Source organism: Dermacentor andersoni, chromosome 4 (genome assembly GCF_023375885.2).
Source record: "Dermacentor andersoni chromosome 4, qqDerAnde1_hic_scaffold, whole genome shotgun sequence".
NCBI classification, from domain to species: Eukaryota; Metazoa; Arthropoda; class Arachnida; order Ixodida; family Ixodidae; genus Dermacentor; species Dermacentor andersoni.
Window position 1 is genome coordinate 188,500,882 of NC_092817.1, and position 26,050 is coordinate 188,526,931.

At 48.9% G+C, this 26,050-nt stretch overlaps 1 protein-coding gene across 2 annotated transcripts in view; it reads left to right on the plus strand.

Moving 5' to 3' along the window:
- The first annotated feature begins 1,575 nt into the window (after positions 1 to 1,575).
- LOC126531878 (uncharacterized) overlaps positions 1,576 to 26,050 on the plus strand; it is a 117,116-nt gene continuing 92,641 nt past the window's right edge. The window contains exons 1-2 of one of the 2 annotated variants that reach the window (XM_055070657.2): positions 1,576 to 2,087; positions 8,310 to 8,447. In XM_055070657.2, coding sequence (XP_054926632.1) covers positions 1,692 to 2,087; positions 8,310 to 8,447 — 534 coding nt within the window. In that variant the 5' untranslated portion in view covers positions 1,576 to 1,691. The remainder of the gene's footprint in view (positions 2,088 to 8,309; positions 8,448 to 26,050) is intronic. The other variant, XM_050179614.3, reaches the window with a different exon arrangement.

Here is a 26,050-nt window from a genome sequence, read left to right on the forward strand (position 1 = left end):
CCGCGAAATTTGGTGTATTCCACTTACATACACAGAGTTAGGTTGACGCATTCTTCAATTCAGGTGACTAAATGCATGCGCGCTTGGAAACGAGACACCTCTCTTAACTATGCCTTATTCAACACTTCATCAAATTAATCCATTTGAATTACATGCCATGTTTGCTATCGAAACATTCATGCTACAAGTTTCACTTTTTTCTGATACGGTAATAAAATAGGGTAAGGAGACAATAAAAAATTGAATTGCAAGGCCCTACATGCCAAAACCACGATATGATCATGAGGCACGCCGTACTGGGACGCTGCTGATTAATTTTCACTACGTGAGGTTCTCTGACGCATGTACCGAATCCGTCATGCACGGGCGTTTTTGCATTTCGCCCCTATCAAAACGTGTCCGCCGCCGTCGGATCGCGCGCCCTTGGGTTTAAAAACCCAACACCAGAGCCACTATGCCACCACAGCGGGTACGGACACAATTCATTCTTTAGCAAATAGCGCGATATAACGGGAGACAAAAAAAGCACAGGACACAGGCGCTGACTTCAGTCAGCACCTGTGTCCTGTGCTTTTTTTCTGTGTTCCGTTATTTGTCAGCGCCTGTGTCGTGTGCCTCTATTCTGTGTCCCGTTATTCGCGCTGTTTGCTAAAGAATGTGTTCGTACAAACAAGCCCGACTAGCCACTATTCTGAAGGACACAATTCGAAAGTGAAAGCTGTTAAATCTTTCGCGATCTTCTCTTTATAGTGTTGCAAGAAACATTTTCTATCAGAGTTCGCGTGACACTTGTGGCGAGAACGGACTGTCAAAGATCTTCTTTACATAAAGCCAACGCAAAAGCCTCGAATCCAACTTCAGGTTGAGGTAGCACAACTGGATGTTCTCAACCCGACGAGATAGCAACCGGCAAATCTCAACTGGAAAAACCGGGTGGGCCTGCCTTCGCCGTGTTCATGTAAACGCCTTGAAATACGGTAATCAGCAGCACATACAGCCACCAACCGGAAAGGAAACTGAAAGATCACTCATTTCCGCAGTCATTGTTGTTCGACAACGAGTAGCGGAAAGGTCTGGTTTGAAAATATTAGTAACTGAGTATTCTATTATGGTTGCCAGAATTTTTAAAAATATTCAGTGGTGGCGTAATACCTATGCAGTTTTACCTATATTTTAAGCAGAGCAATTTCCTGCCCCGATCACCAGGCTAAACACGCATGTAGCTACAACACACAGCGTTCAACACCACTACATGTGTATAATTTCCATAAATTCGCATTTGCACTCGCGAAATCCCACGCTGCAACTTCTCGTAAGACGCTGATCTTTTTGGCTATACGATTTAGGCGGCATATCCGCTCCACCTTCGCTGCCAGTGCGAATGAAGCTTAAAAACACTGCGCATTTTGTTCTAATTTCATGAAATTGGACACGTGGACTTTTCGGCCTGCCACAGAGATGGGCAGAACGTCGCGAAATGATCGCACGATTGCTGATAAGCTGCTCATCTTGCTCTGCATCACGTCGGGAGCCCGATGTTATGGAACCAGATACCGATGCACGCACATGCGCGATTGCATCAAAAGATATTCTGGCGGATTCCGGCAAGGAATTGCGGCAGAAGTGGCAGCGTGTAGCACAGGGCCAGGATAGCCGTAGCGTAAGGCCTGCTAAGGAATTCAGACGCTGCCATGGATGCAGTTGCAGATCCGAACAATGCGGCACCCGCACTCCATGTGCCCCCGTTCCAATTCATTGCGCGGCTCATCGCTGTTCCCTTGCTGGCTAGACTTCTCGACCGAGTGTTTCAAGTTTACAATGAAGCCAAGACTCGTTTATCGTGGATGGCCGCCCTTGTGGAAGCAGCTGAAAGCACCAGTGCGATCATCGTGCTAGTGTGCGCGTCTGTTCTTAGGGCAGCACTGTCGCGGCAACTTCAGCACGCGGACGCGCTTGCATGTCGTGCCCTGGGGGAACTGGAGCAACGTTACCCGATAGCCTTCCGCCAACCCGACGAGATCATCGGCCATGTAGTCGCCTTGGGCCAAGAAAAGGCCACGCAACTGAGGCGTTTCGTCAGTTCCAAGGTACGTCGTCGCTGGCAGATGGGTGAGGTCATAACTGTAAATGTTGCCGAAAGTAACGCTAAAGTTGCTGTGACATACACCATGTACGGAATGAAACGCAAATACGAGAAAATGAACTAGAAGGCAATTTTTCTTCTACTACGGTCGCCGGTGTGCATGACACCGGGTTGATTCGTTTGACACATTCTTAGTTTCGGGGAGAGTGCGCGGTTACTTCCGATTACGCATCTCACTTTGAAGTAATCGGACATAAACGGGCTAATTTTTTTCATACCTTTGGCGCTTCATTCCGAGTGATAGCACACGGTTGGCATAGTTACTGTGCTTTAGCTTTCGGCACAACCGCTTGCCTGACCTGGCTTCCGAACGATATGTTCTGCATTTGTTTTCTTTCATATTGCTGCGTGCTTTATTGTCACATCACCTTGACATCTGACCATGAGCATGGAAGCGCGTGACATCAGGTCATTTGCGAACTGTCGCACTTTAAGAACTTTGTGCGCCAGCGCTATGTGCCTAGCTACTCCCCGTGCGCACGACGTGACCACAATGGTCGAATATTGTCTGCGGTTCACTGGAGAGGCTGCTAGGTGGTTTCGTCTGCAACGGTGGCCCTAAAAAGAGTATGAGCCATGTACAGGGTGTTCTTTTTTTATTGGGATAGGAAATAGACATTCTAGGCGTCTTTCTGCCGTCGCCGTGAGGTTCCGTATAAAGTCGAAGGGCGATAAATTCGTCATCGCACGCCGTATGTTGTATGTGCCAGTGAAAGGGTGCGAGGGTGAGCCGCTGATCGCGGCTCAATCTCGCGCACGCAAGGGAGGAAAGTGGGGAGGAAGAGCGCCGTCTTCCGTCGCGCGCAGGGCTCCGAGGGGAAAGTGGGGAGGGGAGGAGGGCGTTATACTACGGGCGGCCACAGGTACCTGCCCAGGCCGCTCTATCTTGAAAGCTACCTGTGACAGGGACAGAGTCCACCGTGTGCTATGTTTTCGTGGTTTGCGTTGATGCGAGAGGCAGCACGAAGGTCAATTCGTTCGCTTCTGATGCCGCGCTTCTGCACTCCAGCGTTTTGACAGCGAGTTTCCGCAGCCATCGAGTGAGATGTGTTCATGTTTTCTTATGCGCGTGTGATACCATGCTTGTTAATTTAGTTCGCATGCCTTTGTTTACGTGTCTATACGGCCGATAAAACTACTCTCTTTACTTCGTATAACTGTGAACTAATTTGCTATCGCAATCCATGTTTCGCACTTTGGGCAAAACGGCGACTTTATTTTGGACAATACCCATACTTTATAAAAAGGCTTTCGCCATGACACACCTGTCGTTACATGCGAGCTTTACGGCGACGTGGAAATACCTTCCACTGCTTAAGTTACTCTGAAAAGACTAATTAACAAAACATTTTATTTACCTTTTTATTAGTGTCTTGGGGGTATTTCTCTAAATGGCACATTTGGAGGCAGTTATACTTTCATGCAAACCAATCTTTTAAAAATTTTGAAAATCGCACCTTGTTCGCCATATTCACGATCACATTCCAAAGCTCACTCGAGGCGATATCGAGGCTGAATGCTTTCCGCTGTGCGTCAGACGGCAACGCCCCGTACATATGTGTCGGGCGAAGTTTCAATGATAGCATGGCGCGGTAAATCCTTACGCGGCACCCAGCCGCACACCCTTGCCGGACAAAGCCTGTCGCACCAGCAGGTGCCGCGGCTGGTCGAGACATTAAGTTTCAAACTTACTCGAGCTTGTCGTCGCGGGACGTGTCGGTCTGATACGATAGCGAGGCCTCCTTTCCTGCACTCCTCCGGCGCTCAGTTTCGATATTGCCTGTATTTACCGTTGCAATCCGATTAGAAATATGTTGAGGTAGGCGCAGTTTTCAAGATATATAAAAGTGATGTTGCATAAAAAGGTGACTGCCTACAAATTCGGCCTTGAAACAACTGCCCCTGAGACCCGAATAAGAACATAAAACATTTTGAATTAGTCTTGCGAAGCTCACGTTAGTAGCGGCAGAGTATGTCCGCCTCGCCTAGGAACTCTGTGAATCACCACATCTGGTCGCAAGCTACAGCTATTTTATGACAAATCTACTGTCTAAAAAAGGAAAACACCCTTTATATAGCATCAAAGTTCATTAAGGTGTGTTTCATCTTTTATGTCTTGTCAAGTTGTACAACAAAATCCGTAACGTAATTTTCTTCCGAGCCGTATGTTTTCCATTTATTCAGTTAATTTAGTTTCTGATATGCTTAACTTGGAGTACAATGAACTTTGGCTATCTCGTTGCAAGGAGAGTGGCTTTTGTTAGGAATGTGCGAACGCGCACGTCTGAACACTTGTTGACGTGGATATAAAGCACAAGCTAACGCACGCTTCGTTTTGGGCCAATAAGTGCTGGTAGGAGATTCGCGGAACATCGCTGCTCGCCGTCAATTCAAGCAGCTCAGAAGAAATGGTGGCATGTTTTGTAAAGAGCTTGACGGTTTACAGCTGTAGCTCTCAACTGTCAACGTGTACGTACGTCCATCTATCAGCAACTCCAGAATCTATTACTTGTGCTGGCAACCCTCTCCAAGTAAACAAAGGTGGCAACGACATCCAGGTTCACTGTGGCTCTTTTGCTGGGTGCTGCGCTCACGCGTTTCTCGTTCGTGGCGTCGAATCGACGTGTTTCGTCGAAGCCGAAAGTATCCTTCCTGGCGGTTACCTTATTTTGATCGGTCTCAAGGACTCCAGCGTCAAAACCACTGAAATCGCTGCGCTCTGCGTGCCAATGTCCAGCCTGCCCAGCGACCTGCATCAGATTTTTTGTTTATATACAGAGAACCTTTCAAATGAGCCGGAGGTTTAAAAAAGCAGGTGTTTACGCGTGGCGGGCCTCCAAAAGATGCATGCGCTTGTTCGCAGCACTTCTAAAGTTAAGATACTCGACTGTTGTCGATATTCACAGCCGACTCCGCACTGAGACCAGTGTTGTAATATAACACATGGAGCATCGCACAATATGTAGATAGCTACGTCTGTCTTGATTTCAGAAGCCAAATACGGATATTCTGCACTGAGGCTAAAAACTGTAATGCTACCTCGTCATTGTGTCTTGGGATAAAAACAAATTGGACTTCCGTTTTTGAGTCGGGGCTGCACCTTTTTTTATAGTTAGCTGATACTTGTGATAAGGTAGTCTGCGTCCGATGACTGGTCCGTGCTGCCAACTCCAACGAAATTTCACGAGATTTTAAGATTGTATGCAGAGAAAAAAGAACTTTTGTCCGAACCTAGGCAAATTTAGCGCTGTGAACCTGAGACGGCGAAATTGGTGACGCAACAGGGTGTTCTCATTTCAGTCACCGAAAGCTTCCTTCATATTACTAAGCGAACTATGACTTTAGATCGTACAGTAGAGTAGCGAACGCATCTGGCGCCAGTAAACAAGCTGTGGACCCCTGCGCCCCATAACAAAGTATGCTAATACTGCGATTTTGCCGCTCATACCTGTATCTGGGTTGTCAGTGTCCATGAGGATAGCAATAGGGGCCTGTTGGTACGGCAAAGCGCTGTGTGTGTCAGATGTGCCTTCTGTTGTCCGTGTCAAGCTTGCGCTATAACAAAATAAGATATGTCAGTGTCCGTTCACTCTAGATGAAATACTTAGATGCAAGCCACGACATAGAACTTATACTGGAACACAAAGCAAAGTAAGATATTTTAGAACGAGCTTAGAAATAACATTAAACCGTATAATTTCCCGTCTAATGTTATAGCAGAAGCAAAAATGTGTCATTACAGAAGTGCAGTGCGCAGTGTTCGAGGTAGGACTCGGGCTTGCAACCACAGCCGACACGAGTCGCCTGTAGAAATTCTGAAAGCCAAGCGAAACGCGAGAAAAGAAAACAACCAATCGGACCAAGTTGAATTTCCTCCCGCAGGTTTCCAAAGTTAGCGAATGTTGTCTTTTGACCAAAGTAACTTGTAGTAGTGCAAATGCACGAGTTCGAAATGAACTGAACTAGTTGTAATGGAATTTAGGTGTGCTCTCAGTGTCGGAAAGCAAACTAGCAGCGCTGTGCGCAGGTCAAACGCTCCAAAGCTAGAACGACCGTTGCTTGCCGCTGCTTGTAAATTTCTTGCAAGCAAATAAACTGACAACTGAACTCATTGAATGAGGAAACGCAATCTTATGCTTGCACCGCTAAACTAAAGGATGCTATGAAAACTATCTGTCGCCTCGCTGCATAACATGTATCATTATGAACTTCAGATCTTCCGAGACAGTTATCATTCCTGCTACCGTGCCTGCAGACAAACGCACATTAGCGAGAATATTCCTGCTACTTAGAGCATTAGTAATACTAATCCTGGAGCAGAAAGCTGTATATAAACAAAGCCAGATGAAGCTTAAACGTACATCACTACTATTTGTAATATCGCCTATCTAAGCGAATCCCACTCCGCTATTTGAAACGCCAGCAAGATGTTGAAAGCACGTTCTGCTCGCAGGGAAGAAGTCCCGATTGAAGTGTTTCGAACAAACTGGCATAGTATTAGTTGTCATCTTTCTCGATGCGGAGTTTCTTTTCTAAATCTCTCTCCGATGCGCGGCGTCTGCTCTTTTCGCACAAGAAAAATATACGAATTCGTACATTGCTGTGTTTTCACTTCGATGGCACGCATAATGGTACACAGCAAGTCCTTCGACATGCGTTTTTTTTTTTCATTTTCGGGCTTGTTAGCGGCGGCATCCCGATGATTTGAGAACTACGAGACATTTAGCGCATGCGGTGACAGGAGGGCCTCTTTCGCTTCAAACCTGAACCAGGATGAGCTGTTTCTCGACGCTGCCACTTGGGGGGCGAGCATTTAGTTCGAGTCACCGATAGGCTCAATAGAATATTAGTGCCCTAAACAACCACTGCGACTGCACCGCATGGCTGTACAAAATTTTTCTTAAATGTTTAGACACTCTCCGTAGTGTCTCAATGACTACGGCCTTCTGCCACTCAGGACAGCGTCTTGTGTTCGGGTAGCGGCTACGTTCTCAAGAACAGGTAACGTAGAAACGCTTGTGTACAGCTTTCCAAGAGCGTTAATCATCTCACGCGAGCGCCGACCGGCACGATGCTTTGCGCTATGTCGCCGAACGCAGCCGCGAAAATGTCGACGGCCGGTGCATCGGCACTGAACCGTATAGTCTTATCTGAGTATTGTGCGCTATGATATTTCGGTAATCTCCTCATAGCTCCGCTCCCGGTGTTTATCCGCTTCAAACACTAACAGAAGGGTGCGCACATGCTGCTGCGCGCACTATGGCTACATTAAGCGTTTAGAAACGATAGACACACTGATAAAAAGCAGGGGCTATACGCCGGGATCACCGGAATAGAGAACGATGCTCTGACACTAGCACGTTCTGCGCGCATTCGCCTACCCTTGCCACTTTCCAGCCGTGCTGCCAACTCCAAGGAAATTTCACGAGATCTTAGGATTGTATGCAGAGAAATAAGAACTTTTGTCCAAACCTAGGGAAATTTAGCGCTATGAACCTGAGACGGTGAAACTGCTGACGCGACAGGGTGTTCTCATTTCAGTCACCGAAAACTTCCTTCATATTAGCAAGCGAACTATGACTTTAGATCATACAGTAGAGTAGCGAAGGCATCTGGCGCCAGTAAACGACAAGCTGTGGACCCCCTGCGCCCCTTAAAGTATACTAATACTGCGATTTTGCCTCTCATACCTGTATCTGGGTTGTCAATGTCCGTTCACTCTGGATGAAATACTTAGCCGCAAGCCACGACACAGAACATATACTGGAACACAAAGCAAAATAAGATATTTTAGAGCGAACTTAGAAATAACATTAAACCGTATAATTTACCGTCTAATTTTATGGCAGAAGCAAAAATGTGTCATTACAGAAGTCAATCATGTTGAAAAACTGAGCAACCATATTTTGGTGAAATCAAGGGCAATATAGTATTTAATTTTATCCCAGTTATTTGAAAGATGGCTTTGGAGGTCGGCAGTACAGAGATACCATTCAATCTCCCGGCGCATAGCATGCCATGTCTGCTAATGAACAAAGGCAAGCTACCCATGAAACCTTAAAGAAAGCCTCCTGCGTGGCATCCTCACCTGTGACCATTGGACTTTGCAGTTTTCCAAACGGTGACGCTCACTTAGTAATCACAATTTGTGCACGCGTCCATGCAGGTGGATGCAATACGGACATTGGCCGCGGCTGCTACGAATGTGATCGCCCATCCGGTGGCAGCCTTGAAAACTGTTCTTCGTATGCTTTGGATCGACGCTCACCTGGTCGTCCTCATGGCAGATCAACGTATGGACGCGGTATGTAAATAGCCTCCGTGTCTCCATGTATGCCTATCTGTCGCATTGTTGTCGTTCGGTGAGTGTCATAAACTGACCCCCTTATTCTCACACAATCCTGGATTCGAAGCTGCTCACCCTCCATGATGATGATGATGATGATAATTTAATGGCATCCCCATTGAAACGGGGCGGGGCCACATAGTCACATAGCCTGCTTGATTTAGTCAGGTATGCTATATATGTTTTTTATCTAGCATATTTTGTATAAACCTCCTGAAAGTTTCTTTTCCCCCTTGAAGATCTACATTGTAGCGCTAACTATGACTGTCAGAGATCCGGCCGTATCAATATTTCCCTGCTCTTGAAGCTTTCTATGTTTCACTGATTCGTCCGTGAGCGCCGAATACGCACTGCAGGAAAGCCAACTTACACATTTGCTACAGCTTAGATTCGCAGTACCGCGCCAGCGTCGACTGGCCGGCTGGTCAGTGCCTGATAACGGCGCGAAGCGACCAGCTCAGCAAGAGACAGCAATCGGAGACAGCAAGCGCGCGTGAACACGGGCTCCTCTTAGGATCCGGGAAAAAAAATCAAAGCCCCTTTCTAAAAGAAAGATGGTTGAACGCCACGCTACCCAGACGAACTGCCTATATCTGCTTTGCATTACGCGCGTCACGCAGTCCATTCCCCGTCGTCACCAGGGTAGGCCCCGGGTGCAGCGCACGGCAGAAAAGGAGGCTGCCGTACGCAGACGTAAGCGCGAGCGCAATCGTGCCCGTAAGGCGGATCCCGTGTATCGGCCACGGCACGCAGAAGCCATGTGGGAGACGCTTGCCCAGTCAAGATGCCCACTGGTCTTGTGATCGTCAGCGTGTACAACAGACCGAACACGTCTCGTTGTGATGCGCAAACGTTCCTGGCAGAAATGATGAAGGCCTTAGAGCCACATAGTAAGCCGATCCTCGTGTGCGCTGACTTTAGCATCGATGTGGTGAAAGAGCACGGCAAATGGATCTAGAGTTTCATGCTAGATCGCTACTCGTTGAAACTGAAGACGCTACAGAGTCCCACGACGCAACACCGTTCCTGCATTAATCTCACGTTTGCAAGTAGGCTGTGTCACGTTACGATGGCAGAGCCTTTGACAGTTTACCACAGCGATCACAAGGCAATACTGTGTAAGTGTAGAGTCGTCCGTGAAAGTGTGTGCGTGTGCGCGTAGCCAACGGCTACATGATCTAAAATAAAAGCTGTGTAACTTAACGAATGTGTCTTCATTCGACGTTCGAAAAATATAATTCTAAACAAGCAATTAAATCACATATGCATAGCATCGGGTTGCTCAGAATTTCCTGGGTTCGTTGCGTGGTCGCTGGCTTTGGGCATTAACTTTGATTCACTTTGCATTGGGGGAAAGTTTCGCGTTCAACCATCTTTCTTTAAGAAAGGGGCTTTGATTCTTTTGTTCCACCAATACTGCAAACGTTCCTTGCTTATCTCGGCTGCTGAGCAGCTGTCGCGTCCGTTAACTCTAAACCTAAGCACTTTTTAAGGGTGTACGTTACCTGCGGATCGCACTGGGTGAATACCTTCGCATTGAATTGGGATGTCCTGAGTGGTCTACGGATAAAGCAGTCTCCGGAGTGACAACAGCGCCGCCCCTCGAGTGGATAAGACGCTACGTTCTCAAGACATGGGCTCCGAGATAGCGCGCTGGCCGGATTTTCTACAGCCGACCCATTCGAACGGAGAGAGTGCAAGTTCAGGGGTGGTGGGACGTGGCCGGCTTCGTCTGTGCACTGCGGTGCTTGCAACCGATGGCTTTTCATGCGTCGGGGAGGCTATCGAGCGTTCCAGTATTGTTACTGCGGATTGTATGACGCGAGCAAAAGATGTTTTTGCCCTGCTATGTGATCCCTTACAGATTTGTAAATGACGGCTGGTAGTCCCTCCAAGGGGCAAAGGGCATGCTGGCGCCTATTCATTCTCAAATGCGTTTATTTTCTCTACACACAACCTCTCAATGTGCATTCACGTTGGTACGTAGAACTGTGATGAACCTGCAAAAGTTCTCATGCCGGAAAAGCATTCTTCGAAATTTGAGGGTTACATAACGCGTGAAAGCTGAGATAGTTGGTAAGGATTCATAATGCAAAATAGGGGTAAGGCGTGCAGACACGGACATGAGAGAAGTGGACAGCACGAGCGCCGACTATCAACTGAAGGAAGCACTGAGGCGAAGAAAGAAAAGACACAGAACTCATCTGCGCATGCTCTGGATTGGTAGCACCACGTGTCAATCGGGTACACGTGCCGGTCTACGTGAGAGATAACTGTTAAGGCAATTTATCTCTTCCTTATGTAAGGTTGTCGAAGGCTGACTCACGCACACACTTCCACCATTACTGATATGCCATGCCTCGACCAAAATACGCCTATCTTCATTACTATGCCTATACAATATCGCGCATTCATCTGACTCAAGTGTGCAGTTACGATCTTGGCATTCTTGGCAATGTAAGAAAAGACTGGAAGGCGATCCACCGGTTAACGACATTTTATGTTCCATTAGCCTCCGATTGATACACCGCCCCGTTTGCCCTACGTAGAAATGGCCACAGCTAAAGGGAACTTTATACACCACACCTATACGACAGTCAGTAAAATTGTTGTTCCTTATGTACTTCACTGGACAAATATCTTCTTTTCTTCCTTTCACCTGCTCCTTTTTCCTCTGCACGGCAGCGCATACTTTACCTAGCTTATTGGGAGTAGTCAAACAACACCATATCTACTTGCTACCCGCCGTGGTTGCTCAGTGGCTATGGTGTTGTTGGGCTGCTGAGCACGAGGTCGCGGGATCGAATCCCGGCCACGGCGGCAGCATTTCGATGGGGGCTAAATGCGAAAACACCCGTGTACTTAGATTTAGGTGCACGTTAAAGAACCCAAGTGGTTGAAATTTCCGGAGTCCTCCACTACGGCGTGCCTCATAATCAGAAAGGGGTTTTGGCACGTAAAACCCCATAATTTAATTTTTTTTAACCATATCTACTTGCAACGTCTTTGAGCTTGTGCGATACTGAATAAATGTAGGGAATAGCCAATACTCTATTTTTTTGCTAATACTGCTTTCTGTAATCACGTGCGTTCCCGTCAAAATCGACTTCTTTAAACGTTCAGCCACAGTGGCCACTGCCACGTTAGGACAACCTGCTTGTAATAGGCGCCGGACCTGTGCATTAAAACTGGCTCTCATTTTGTGCATACACGACCTGTTGAGGAAAGAATTCAGGCACGCCAAGGCAATTCGGTTTTTTACTACTTTGGAATGCTTGGATTGAAGGTTTGACAATGGCTTCGAAGATCTAGAGGAGTACTGCTAACACACGTGATTGTTTTCGAAGACCAAGGAAATGTCTATAAACTGTATTACGCGTCTCTGTGGAAATTCCTTGGTACACTTTTATATGACGTAGCATGATCCGCCCACGGAAACATACTGCAATCGCTCATACGCATAGATTTAGGTGCATGTTAGAAAATCACAGGTGGTCAAAATTAATCTTGAGCCTCCCACTGCCTCGTGACTCTTATTAATATATCGTATTATTGGCACGTACACCCCTAAAAACTTTAGAGCGCAGATATTAGGCGCCCGTTCCTGCGTGTAACGCCGGCGTAACCGAGCGAACGAGCACAGCGAAGGATGAAAGAGCAAACGCGGGGCGCAGCGGGGGTGAAAGACGGCGATAGTGAAGTGAGCGCGAAGAAGACAGCGGTGGAGGAGGGTGCAGCGGAATCATGAGGCGGAAAGTGGAGTAGGAGGGTAGGGCGAAAGCGTGAGAAGAAAAGCGTAGTGCCGCGCAAAACGGGCTCTGCGGCAACGACCGCTACGAGATGGCGTCAGAGTAGCACGCCGTCGTATGTTCACCAATACCATATATGGAAATAAAGCACTGGATGAGGAGAGGTCTGTCGGCGGCGGTTGCTGTGAATCGCGTCCCTGCGTCACGCACGCGCTGCCTCTCGGGTCTCCCGATTGCACTCTAAAAAAAGTTCACCCTTTGGGTTGCACATCTGCCACACAATAATCGTCATCTGCCTTGCTTGCGTTTCCTTTCTTGAAAACGCCGCGCCCGCTACTTTCCTGTCGGCAATGCTATGTCATGCTCATAATGCGCATGCCGTTCGTTACTGAGAAGTACCGGGCTCGCAGCGTTAAAGAAACGAAATTCGGACAAGACAGATGACGTTCATTGTTGTGTGGCAAGATACGACTCAAAGGGTGTAAACTTTGCTGAGAGTGTGGCGATGCAGTCGCTCCACACTTCGATCCGTTTGCAGTGCGTCGCACGAGACAGGTTGTACTCGCCCGCCTATATATTGCGAAATGAAAACACTATAGAGCTGCGCTCGAATTTCGCATTACGGAGTATCGCAATCGTCGGTGTATTCTATTTTTCTTCGCCGCAATTGCCACAATAAAGCTATGTCGAGCTAAGTGACCAACTGTAATGAGGGCCCCTTTGCCATTTGATTTAAATTTTGAACCCTTTTCACTGAAAGGAACCAATGCTGCGCGTATTGGCACGCATCAGCTCGCAAGCGAAATCATTCAAAATTATTATACTAGGTACAGAAAGGAAACGTTCATGCTTGTCTTTGTATCTTGAGCTCGTTTTTTTCAGCAAACGGAAAAACCTAAGTCGCTGTATTAAGTATGCCAGTCTGGGCCTGCGTGGCAGTGACTTGTCTTTACATTCCTCGTGGGTCAGTCGAGGAAGCATGTCGATTTCACTCATACAGAGATGCCCCAACGTAAAATGCGCCACACTGCACCTAAGTTTCGTGTGAAGCATGGGCTCGGAATAAGGTTTTGTAGAACAACTTTCGTACTGTTTTGTGGCTTCGCTCCAAAAATGAACTACTTAATTCAAAAGCTGTGGATAACAGAACTACAATGCATGCTCGCAGAAGATGCGTGTCAACTCGAACCAAAGCCATCGCCCCCATTCTCGGTACGCGCCATGTTTCTGAAACAGTCAACTTAGTTTTACGAGCACCTGCCTTAGGCGGCTGCGATGATCGGCGCCGCCTCGTCGAGCCCACTGCATACGCTGCAGGGAGCCTAAACTGGGGTGTTTGTTCACCAGCTCTTCAACAAGCAAGTTACTCTCACCGGCCTCTTTCTGTGGCATTATCTCCAAAGTTATAACAGCTGCGTCGAGCGGTGTCTAGGACAGCATCCCCCCGCAGGGGCGTCTGCGTCAGCAGGCGTTTGGTGTGTTGCGACACCACGTACGCGAGCACACGAGGGTTGGACCCTCCCGCGTGTAGCCGTGCACGGCTTAGCCTTGTCCAGGGAAAAGAGGATCCTGGGGGTTGAGCTCATGCCGGGTGTTCGGACCTTTATGGCCCCCCGATGGAGACAACACACCTCCTTGGCCTCTGCTTCACGTAGACGGCACCTCCAGGCTGACCCACCTGGGGGAAATCGGCAGTCGCCTTTTCCTGTCCTCCTCTCCAATCTTCGTCTTTCTCTCTCGCCTTTTTCATCTTTCCTGTCTTCTCTTCACTTCTCGTCACTTCCTAGTTTCCCGGCGGCAAGGGTTAACCTTGTGTGGCTAGCCAGCCTTGGTTATGCTGTATTTGGTTATAGCAGCGATGTACGGCTGGCGTTGGCAGGGTTTCTCTAGCAGGAACTTCTGTCACGTCCCCCTGTTCGGCTCCATGGTGGGTGGTTGGCATCGCGGCCGAAAAGCCAACTGTACTTATGGAAAATGCTTTTCCTAAACTACCTGATCGCCCTCAGAAACGAGGGCGCACCGAAGATGTTTTTCAGTTTTTCGGGCGACAAGTCGACAACTTTCCTCGATTCCACGTAATTCACCCAGAGAAACCAGACAAACTAGTGCGATCCATTTCACCGTTCCTCGTTTCCAAGTCTCTGACTGAAGTTTTTGGTACAGGATATAAGGTGTCGAGAATCTCCAGCGGTGATCTGCTTTTGCAGCTCCAAGATCAGAAGCAATATGAGAAACTGCTGAAACTTGTGTCATTTGGAGAGACCCAAGTAACAGTAACCCCGCACCGTACTATGACCACCCGCGGCGTTGTCTCCGACGATGACTTGCTAGAGCTCACTGAAGCTGAAGCCTTGGAGGGCTTCAGTGAACAGAATGTCATAAATGTTAAACGAATTCAGATGAGGCGAGATGGTAAAGAGATCAAGACGAAGCACCTGATAATCACCTTCGGTTAAAGTGTCCTGCCTGAGTCAATCGAGGTCGGGTACATCAAGCTCCGTGTTAGGCCATACGTGCCCAATCCTCTTAGATGCTTTAAGTGCCAAAGGTTCGGCCGCAGTTCTCATAACTGTCGAGGCCGGCTGACATGTGACAAGTGCAGTAACAATGAACATTCCTCTGAAACGTGCCAGAACACTCCACATTGTGTAAAATGTGATGGCGAGCACCCGCCGCGGTTGCTCAGTGGCTATGGTGTTGGGCTGCTGAGCACGAGGTCGCGGGATCGAATCCCGGCCACGGCGGCCGCATTTCGATGGGGGCGAAATGCGAAAACACCCGTGTACTTAGATTTAGGTGCACGTTAAAGAACCCCAGGTGGTCGAAATTTCCAGAGTCCTCCACTACGGCGTGCCTCATAATCAGAAAGTGGTTTTGGCACGTAAAACCCCATATATTATTGTTATTATGGCGAGCATGCCGAATACTCGCGGTCCTGCCCATCTTGGAAAAGAGAAAAAGAAATTGCGACAATCAAAGTCAAAGAAAACATATCTTTCAAGGAGGCACGTAGGCGGGTGTCATACCTGTCTAAGAGCAGCTTTGCCGATGTGGTGCGTCAGGGGGCAGCGTCACAACGGCCTCCGGCGGCTGTCCGACCCACAAGCAGTGAGTTCAGCAGACGGGGCCATTGACCCCGAAGGTGGGCGCAGCCGAGGCTGCCCCAACTTCCCCGGCCCCTTCCAGCGGCGGCAACGGCCGGCGCAGCCAAATCCCTCAGGGAGCCCCATCGACCTCCGGGCTGGTGGGCGCAGGGGTCTTGCCCTCCAAGGCGGGACTCTCTCTGGTAACTTCTCGCTCGCACGAGCACGTGTCCGGAGCCTCACTAGAGGCAATGGACACTACACCTATCCTCAAGGCGCACCAAACGCCTAAGGAGCGGCGAGGCTCCCTCGAACGCTTCAGAAAAGGCAAAATCCCAATTACAGGGCCTCGAAAGAGCCCTGTAACCTAATCTCTGAAATCTCTGTAATTAATACTACTGTTTCCTTACGCACAGCACCTATTTACTTCAAATATGGATACGCAGATAATTCAATGGAACGTCAGAGGTCTTCTCAGAAACCTTGATGATGTACAAGAACTCATCCACAAACACAATCCAAAAGTGCTGTGTCTACAGGAAACACACTTAAAATCGAAACACAAGCATTTCCTCCTACACTATGTTACATTTCGCAGAGATCGCGATGATGCTCTCGCATCATCGGGCGGCGTTGCCATTGTTATTCAGAAAGGCATAGCGTGTCAACGTTTGCAGCTACAAACGCCCCTTGAAGAAGTGGCGGTTCGTGCTTTTCTCCTAAACAAACTTATCACTGTCTGCTCGCTCTACATATCCCCACATTACAAATGAACTAAACATGAATTTCAGTCCTTCATAGATGAATTGCCAGAACCTTACAACTGGCTGTGGGGCGACTCTCGTATAGATGCGCGAGGTCGTCTTATTGAACAGTTCCTTTTCTCTTCTGGTGCGTGTCTGCTGAATAAGAAGGCACCCACATATTACTGTCTTGCAAACAGAACCTTTTCTCCAATTGATCTCAGCATAGTTTCTCCTTCTATTCTGCTTGAACTCGAATGGGAAGTTACAAAGAATCCTTATGGAAGCGACCACTTCCCGATACTGCTACGAACACCTAAAGAAAACGAATATCCACCACAGGCACCTAGGTGGAAGATTAATACAACTGATTGGGAGGAGGAGGAGATAACTTTATTGGGTCCTGAGGAACCCCTTCCCACCCACCCTTGGTTTAGTGGTCGGCAGGGCTCGCGGGCCGCACCCACGTTGGGACGGGAAGCCCGTGAGCCTCCGCCCTTTCGTGAGCCCTGTGGACGGCCCGGAGCTGGGTCTGGTGGTCGTCGCTTCGCAGGGCGCCCACCCAGTCTTGTTCTTTGCTGAACACGGTGCCGCTTAACGCGGAGCATTGCCAAAGCATGTGCGATAGCGAGCAGTACGATTCGCCGCAATCCGGACACTGCGGCTCTACGTCCGGTGAATAAGCGCTCATTCTACCTCTCGAGGGGAACGACCTTGTTTGCAGCATTCTGAATATAGATGACTGTGGTGTGTGAGTTTAGCGTGGGGGAGTGGGAAGGTCCTCCTCGACAGCTGATAGTGCGTTGTTATTTCGTTGAAGGTGAGCAGCGGGTCTCGGTGCTCCCCTCCCTCCCCGCCACTTCGCTCGCCACGATCGCCGTGGTGCGCGAGTCCTCGCGCGCGTCCGTGTGCCAGCTCGTTGGCGTTGGGAAAGTCGGAGTGCACGTCGGCCCCCATGTGGGCTGGAAACCATTTGAGGATGTGATGACCCGCAGCTCCCTCACTGCCGAGGACGGCCGCCGCTTTCCGCGATATCGAGCCTGAGGCGAATGCTCTGGCCGCCGATAGCGAATCTGTGTATACGTAAGGACGTTCGCGGTCCCTCATTGCCATGGCTATTGCCACCTGTTCGGCCACCTCGGACGTTGCCCCCTCGACCGATGCTGCGTTAATGATCGTACCATCCCAGCGTATCGAGACGGCCGCGTACCGGTCGCTGCGCCCGTACTGGGCCGCGTCTACAAATGCCGCCAGTCCCGGAGAGTTGGCGGTCGATTTTAGCAGTGCTCGGGCCCTCGCCTTTCGGCGCCCCTCGTTGAATTGCGGGTGGACGTTTCTCGGAAGCGGTTCTACCTTGAAAGTGCCCCTGACCGCCGCGCTGAGCACGACGCTGCGTGCGTTGCACTCTGCCTCTGCATTTATCCCTGCTTCTTCTAGGATGCGTCTGCCGGCCCTGGTGGTCGACAGCCGCACGACCTGTGCCTTGGTCTGTGCTTCGATGATTTCTGCTAGCGAATTGTGGACCCCTAGCCGATCGAGCCACTCCGTGCTTGTACTGATCGGAAGACCTAGCACCCTCTTGATGCTCTTGCGCATCAGTGTGTCTATCTTGGCCGCGTCTCTCTTGGTCCATTTTAGCGCCGAGGCTACGTAATTTACGTGACTCATGAGGAAGGCGTGGTAAAGTCTGATGAGATTGCTCTCGCTGAGCCCTACCCTGCGGTTGGTCACCCTGAGGATCAGCCGGAGCATATTCTCCGTTTTGGACGTGAGTCTCATGACCGTTTGCGTGTTACCGCCTTTAGCCTCAATTAGCAGCCCCAGGATTCTTATAGTGTCCACTCTGGGGATCGGCTGGCCGGCACTCGTGTGCTTTTGATTGGTATTTGATCGATCGGCGTCAAATTCCTCATGCCTTGTTTCGAGGGCCTGTAGAGCAACAGTTCCGATTTGCCGGGTGACAGACGGAGTCCCGTTTCCTTCAGGTACTCTTCCGTTGTGTCCAGCGCCTCTTGAAGAGCCCGCTCGACTTCTGCGTCGGACCCTCCCGGGCACCACACCGTAATATCGTCTGCGTACAGGGCGTGATTGACGTTGGTCACTCTCGTCAGCCGGTCCGAGAGCCCTTTCAATGCTAGATTGAATAATAGTGGGGAGAGCACCGCCCCTTGCGGGGTGCCCCTCGCGCCCAGCGTGTACCAATCGCACGTGGCCTGTCCTATTTTGATCGTGGCTTTCCTGTCTCTGAGGAAGGAGCCTATGTAGGAGTGGAATTTTCGGCCGAGCCCCATCACCGAGATCGTTTCCATTAGAAATCTGTGTTTCACCGTGATCGAACGCTTTCGTTAGGTCCAGGGCCAGTATGCCCCTGGTGTCTCTGGTTACGCCGTTGATTATGTGCTTTTTGAGTTGTAACATTACGTCCTGTGTGGAGAGGCCCGATCTGAAGCCCACCATGTTATGTGGGAAGAGGCCCTCTCTCTCTATGTACCGATATACTCGGTCATGTATGGCATGTTCCGCCATCTTGCCTACGCACGAGGTCAGCGATATTGGCCGCATGTTCGCCGCCGCAAGTGGTTTACCGGGTTTCGGTATTAGTATGACCGAGGCCTCTTTCCAGACCTCTGGTACTTGTCCAGTTTCCCACGCTCTGTTGATTTTTTCGGTGAGCTTCTCGACCGACTTTCCGTCTAGGTTTCTTAACAGTTTATTCGAGACCCCACCAGGGCCCGTCGTGGAGCGTCCGTTGAGGCCTTGTAAGGCATCCCGAATTTCCGATTCCGTGAAGGGCGCGTCGAGTTCGACCTCTGTGCCGGCGTATTGTGGATAGTCGCCATCGCCTGACGGGCCCAGTGGCAGATACGTCTCCGCCAGCTCCTTTAGGAACTCGCTTTCCGTTTTGCCCTGCTCCTTTTGTTTGTGTAAAATCCTATCAATTGCCAATCTCTGATTGCCTTTGGATTGCTTGTCATCTAACAGTTTCTTTAGGAGGTTCCATTTGCGCCCGGTTCTCATTTGTCCGTCTACCGACGCGCACACCTCGTTCCACTGTTGCTTGGAAAGCTCGATCGAGTGCGCTTCGATTTCCCGGTTTAGTGCCGCTACTTTCTTTCGCAGTCTGCGATTTAGTCTTTGCATTTTCCACCTGGCCATGATGGAATTCTTTGCCTCTAATAGGTGTGCCAATCTCGCGTCCACCCTTTCCACGTTCAGTTCAGTTTGGACAACCCTCGTCGCGGTGCTAACGTCCTCTTTGAGCCCTCTAAAAAGGCTGTCTAGGTCCGCATATTCGCTTTTGTCTTCCTTCCTTATAGCTGATTGGGAGAAATTCGGAACTCTCTCTAGTATCTCATGGCATGACATGTCCTCGTTACGAATTGATGCTGCTGTGGAGTATTTTACAGCCTTCATAATAGATGCCGCATCTAAATGCATATCACAAGTAAATGGCTTGGCACGCAAACGGCGTGTCCCATGGTGGAACGACGACTGTAGGATCGCTCGTAAGAAACAGAACAAAGCGTGGGGGTTGCTACGTGCCTCTCCCACTGCTGAGAATCTGATTAACTTTAAGCAAGTAAAATCCCAAGGCAGGAGAACGCGCCGACAGGCTAGAAGAGAGTTGGCAGAGGTTTTTATCGGGCATCAACTCGTACACAGATGAGGCGAAAGTCTGGAATAGGGTTAATAGGATAAGAGGGCGACAAACATACTCCCTCCCTTTGGTAAACGCACAACGCGATACCCTGCAAGATCAGGCAGATTCACTTGGGGAGCATTTTGAGAGCGTGTCAAGTTCAACCAATTATTCACAATCTTTTCTCAAATATAAACAAATAGAAGAACGTAAGCCATTCACAAGAAAAAGCCGAGTGAATGAGCCTTACAACCGTCCTTTTAGTATTGCCCAGTTGAGAGCTGCCTTGAGCGCATGCAAGAGCTCCGCACCGGGATCTGACAGAATCATGTATGAAATGATCAAAAACTTACACAATGACACCCAAGTTGCACTCCTGGCACTTTTCAACACCATTTGGGCTGCAGGATACCTTCCAACTGCATGGAGAGAAGCAATTGTTGTCCCTATTTTGAAACAAGGCAAAGATGCTTCCTCAGTGGCAAGCTACCGCCCGATAGCCCTCACAAGTTGCCTTTGTATGGTATTTGAAAAAATGATTAATCGGCGACTGATTCACTTCCTTGAACTGAGCAAAATGCTAGATCCCTATCAGTGTGGCTTTAGAGAAGGGTGGTCCACAACCGATCATCGTGTACGTATTGAAGGATATATTCGCGACGCTTTCGTACACGAACAGTTTTTCCTATCGATATTTCTTGATATGGAAAAGGCGTACGACACAACGTGGCGGTACGGGATCTTGCGAGACTTGTCGAGAATGGGCCTCCGTGGCAATATGCTAAAGCTTATAGAAAGTTACCTGTCCAACCGTAACTTCCGCGTGAAAGTCGGGAATGTACTCTCACGTCCATTTATACAGGAGACTGGTGTACCCCAGGGGGGTGTGCTCAGCTGCACGCTCTTTATAGTTGAGATGAACACACTCCGCGCTTCATTACCACCAACTATATATTCTACCGTGTACGTAGATCACATACAAATAGGTTTTAAATCCTGTAACCTTGCAGTGTGCGAAAGACAAGTACAGCAGATTTTGAACAAGATATCTAAGTGGGCAGACGAAAATGGATTTAAAGTCTACCCCCACAGAAGTTTATGTGTTCTCTTTACAAGAAAGAGAGGCCTGGTTACAGACCCGTGCATGGAACTGGGTGGACAACAAATACCTGTCAACAAAGAACGGAAATTTCTAGGTGTAATACTTGAACTCTAAGCTTACTTTCATCTCGCACATAAAATATCTCAAAACTAAATGTCTAAAAGCTATGAACTTACTAAAGATACTATTACACACAACATGGGGTAGCGACAGGAAGTGTATAATGAATATTTATAAGAGCCTCATTCAATCACGGCTAGACTATGGCGCCATAGTGTACAACTCTGCCGCCCCGAGTGCACTAAAGATGCTGGATCCCGTCCACCACCTGGGTATCCGTCTGGCCACAGGCGCATTCAGAACTAGCCCCATTCAAAGCTTGTATGTAGAATCGAATGAGCAGCCACTCAATTTGCAGAGATCTTACACCAGCTTCACATATTTCCTTAAAGTGCACTCTAATCCTGAACATCCGTGCCGTGAAACTATTAACGATTCGACATGTACTGCACTCTTCCGTAATCGACTCTCTGTGAGACAGCCTTTCTCACTCCGTTTAAGGGAGCTTAGCGTGGAAATGGATGTTCCACTCTTCGAACACCGCTTGATGCCTCCAGCGAAGCAGCTACCGCCTTCGGATTGGCAGGTGATAGAATGTGATATACCCTCTCTAAGAGTTACAAAATACGCGCCAGAACTTGAAATAGGAATGCATTTCTATGAACTCCAATTGAAGTACTGTTGTCCCGAATTTTACACCGACGCGTCAAAATCGCATGTTGGTGTGTCTTACGCGGCTGTTGGACCCTCTTTCTCTGAAGCAGGCATACTGAACCCCCATACAAGCATCTTTACTGCAGAAGCGTACGCAGTACTGTCTGCGGTGAAACACATCAACAAATTAAAGCTAGAGAAAGCGATAATATTCACGGACTCGTTAAGTGTTGTAAAAGTACTAACGTCCTTAACAAAACACAAAAATGTTTTCATTGAGCTTTACTGTCTCTTGTGCAATATTGTAGTGTTAGTCAGAAAGAAAGACCACACACTACGCTTCTGTGTAGATTACAGGAAGTTGAACCGTGTAACCAAGCGCGATGTTTATCCATTGCCACGCATCCACGACGCACTGGATCGTCTACAACATGCCAAGTTTTTTTTTCATCGTTGAATCTTAAATCAGGGTATTGGCAAATCGAAGTTGATGAACAGTGTCGTGAAAAAATAGCGTTTGTGGCACCTGACGGGCTTTATGAGTTCGAAGTTCTCCCCTTCGGTCTCTGTTCCGCACCTGCCACCTTTCAGCGGATGATGGACACTGTGCTTGCTGAACTCAAATGGCAAACCTGCCTCGTATACGTTATCGGCGCCATAAAAATGGCTGAGCACCAGCGCGCTGACCCTGAGCTGCTGCCGCTGATCGAGCTCTTTCAAGGAGTTGAAAGTGTTTTACCCCGCTCGCTCGTGCGCGGCTTATCATGATACTACTTGCATAACAACGTCCTTTACAGGAAAAACTGCGGAAGCGGTCCCAATACGTACCTCCTTGTCATGCCCTCGGCGCTGCGCCAAGACATTTTGCAAGCGTGCCATGATGAGCCATGCTCGGGACACCTGGGATTCGCTAAGACATTAGCAAGGATACGACAGAAGTATTAGTGGTCCCGGCTTTATTCTTCTGTACAACGGTACGTGAAGACCTGCCGCGATTATCAGCGCCGCAAGAAACCACCAGTCAAACCGGCCGGCTTTCTCCATCCTGTAGACCCTCCTCAAGCACCGTTCCAACAAACAGGAATGGATCTACTTGGGCCATTCCCACTGACCTCTTCACGCAACAGATGGATAGTCGTCGCTACCGACTACTTACCGGTACGCCGAAACCGAAGCTATCCCTCAAGCAAACTCTTATGAAGTGGCCAAGTTCTTTGTACGCCACATCGTCCTACGACATGGTGCACCGTCCGTTGTCATCACTGACCGCGGTACAGCATTTACAGCGGAACTTATGCAGGACGTTCTCCAGCTGACACATTGCTCTCACCGCAAGAGCACTGCGTATCACCCTCAAACCAACAGATTAACTGAACGTCTGAACAGAACGCTGACTATTATGCTCTCCATGTATGTCGACGTAGAGCACAAGACGTGGGACGAGATGTTACCCTATGTGACTTTCGCGTATAACACTGCTGTATCGGAGACTACACAGTTTACGCCGTTCGAACTTGTATACGGGCGCCACGTCACGTAAACACTTGACGCCATGCTACCTCTGACTGATAATAGCCCGACCAGCGAACACGCGGAAGAGTTTTTACAAAGAGCCGAAGAGGCAGGCCAGCTTGCTCGGCATCGTATCCGGCCCCAACAGCATACAGACACCCTTCGCTACAACCAGGGTCGACGCGACGTCCATTACAATACCGGCGCCTGTGTGTGGGTCTGGACGCCCGTCCTTCACCGTGGACTCTCGGAAAAGTTGATCCGCCGGTAGTTTGGTCCCTACAAGGTTGCGCGCCGCCTCAGTGACGTGACCTACGAAGTCGTCCCCTGCAGTTCTGACCCCGGTTTGCTCCGTCGTCGTCCTCGCGCTGAAGTTGTTCATGTAGTGCGCATGAAGCCATACTATGCGCGTACGTGAACGCCGAGATGCACCTGAGGTGCTCCACTTCTTATGTCGCTGAAAGAACTTTGTGATGCGACCGAGACGATCGTTTTTCGCATGGGGGCAATTGTGACACAAAGATGTGGGGCTCCCGTACCGCAGAACGGCGCGCGCAAAGGTTGGCGCCATGAAAGACGATGAAGTGCGTAAGCTGCACGCTCTTCTTCTGGCCCGCCATAAAAGAGAAATGTCTCTTTTGTAACACTCCGTCTCCAACCTACGTTACAATATTTATTCGTCTCGTATACATGTGACAATATGCTGGGTCCCTGGTCATAGATGCATTGAAGGTAATGTGCTGGCCGACCAAATGGCCACATCAGTTACACCTCAAGCTGGAAATGCCACAACTGCTATTCCTGCCACAGACCTCAAGCCTTTTTTGCGAACGAAACTGCGAAGTTACTGGCAACGCATATGGCACAATGAAACAAATAAGCTCCATTTGTTTAAACCAAGGATAGGTTCCTGGCCCCCCGTTACAAAATCAAGACGGACCGACGTCCTATTCTGTAGACTCAGAATAGGACACACATATGGCACTCACAATTTTCTGCTTACTGGCAACGAACCTCCTACCTGTGGGAGACGTGGTGAAAGGCTCACCGTCCTCCACGTCCTCGTGGAGTGTCGGGAAGCTGAAAGAGAAGGAAGGAAACATTTTCCTATAGCATACCGGTATTGTATCTCTCTCCATCCCGGTATGTTTCTTGGTAAGGAACCCCTTTTTACCACCACAGCTGTCCTAGGTCTCCTGTATGATGTGTTTCTGCATGTTAATAGCCCAATAGTATCGTAGCACATCCTCTTTCTAGAGGATGCTGCTATGATAGTTCTGGACAGCACACACCTTCAGGTCCTTGCGCTTCAAGGACTCTGTTAGGGCAGTAGTGCTTTTTAAAATTTTTTATCGAGATGACAAATTTTATCACGATGTAATTCTTTTACAATGCTTCTTTCGCATCCTCGCCACGCTTCATAATCATAGGCATAGTTTTATTACATGTACCTATTACGCATTTTGCAGTGCCCGTGTTTTAGGCCCCTCTACAGCCCTGTAACATTCATTGCTTGTAATTTAACGCTTCACTTTGATTTCATTACCATTGGCTTGGCGCTCTTTGGCCATACCTGGCCCTTGCGCCATAAAACACAACACATCATCATAGGACAGCATCTCCCGTGTGGCGTAAGCAGATAGAGGTGTCGATAAATTTGGATTGAAGGCGGTAAGCTAAAGCACAAGAGATGCCGAGCAGCCAGCCTCCGCGCTGTGCGAGTGCGTTCGGGGTAAATACTGCAGATCTCACGAACTGTGAAAACCAATTATATTGTTACTGTGCATTTGGACAGGACCGCGCACGCAGTAGAGACGAAGAGAAAGTGGTAAGTTGTCTACTGGAGCTGCGACCTTTGTACCAGCCTGCGCGTTTGCCACTAACATCCCCCCCCGTAGGTAATTGTATATGCGTTTGTGCATCGGGCTTTCTCTTCGTCGGTTCCTCTTTCCAATAAACCGACGAAAATAGGAGCATAAGCCCACGAAGCTGCGCGCATCTTTTGCTTAGCAGGATACGGGAAAGTTCTTCACTGCGTGAACCTTGTCAGGATGAAGTTTTATACCGGCAGCACTGACATGATGGCCAAGAACTCTGACTTCGCGGTGTTCAAAATTGCACTTAGAAGAGTTAAGTCGAAGGCCAGCATCCCTAAAGACTTCAAGAATAGCAGCCAAGCGACTGAGGTGGCTGTCGAACGCAGGGGAAAATACGATGACACCGTCGAGATGACATAGGCAGGTGGACTACTTATAGCCCGAATGAGAGAATCCATGGTTCTTTCGTAAGTTGCTGAGGCATTACAAAGTACAAAAGACATAACCTTAAATTGGTAAAGGTCGTCCGGTGTCACGAAAGCGGCCTTTCCACGGTCACGTTCATCAACAGAAATCTCCCAATTAGCGGATCGGAGGTCGATTGAAGAGAAGTATTTCGATCCGTAAAAGCAGTTGAGAGCGTCATCAATCCACGGCAGAGGGCACACATCCTTTTTCGTGATCTTGTTCTGTTGACGGCAGTGGACACAAAATCTCCAGCTGCCATCCTTCTTTTGGACCAAGACAACCGGCGATGTCCATGGATTCGAAGAGGGCTCAATCACACTTTTGCTTAGGATCTTGTATACTTTAGCTTGGATAATGGGGTGATCTGCGTGCGACACGCGATAAGGTTGTCGGCGAATAGTACTAGCATCACCTGTGTCATTCTTATGGGTCACAACGGAAGTCTGTCCTAGCGGGCTATCCTCAAAGTCACAGACGTCGCGATAAAGACACCAGGACGCGACAGAGTTCCGCAGCCTGTTCCAGAAGCAGGCCCTGAGCGATCATCTTTGAATATATGCTGGGATCGAACGTTGTGGAACTAATCGCACAACAGGTGGCTGCAGACAAGGATGGAAGATTTAATACAAAGATGGTGGTCTCATCGAGGGGAGAAGCGTTGCCGAGCGACATGCCTCTCGGAATAACTTGCGTACATAAACCAAAGCCTAAAACAGTAAGAAATAAACGGTTG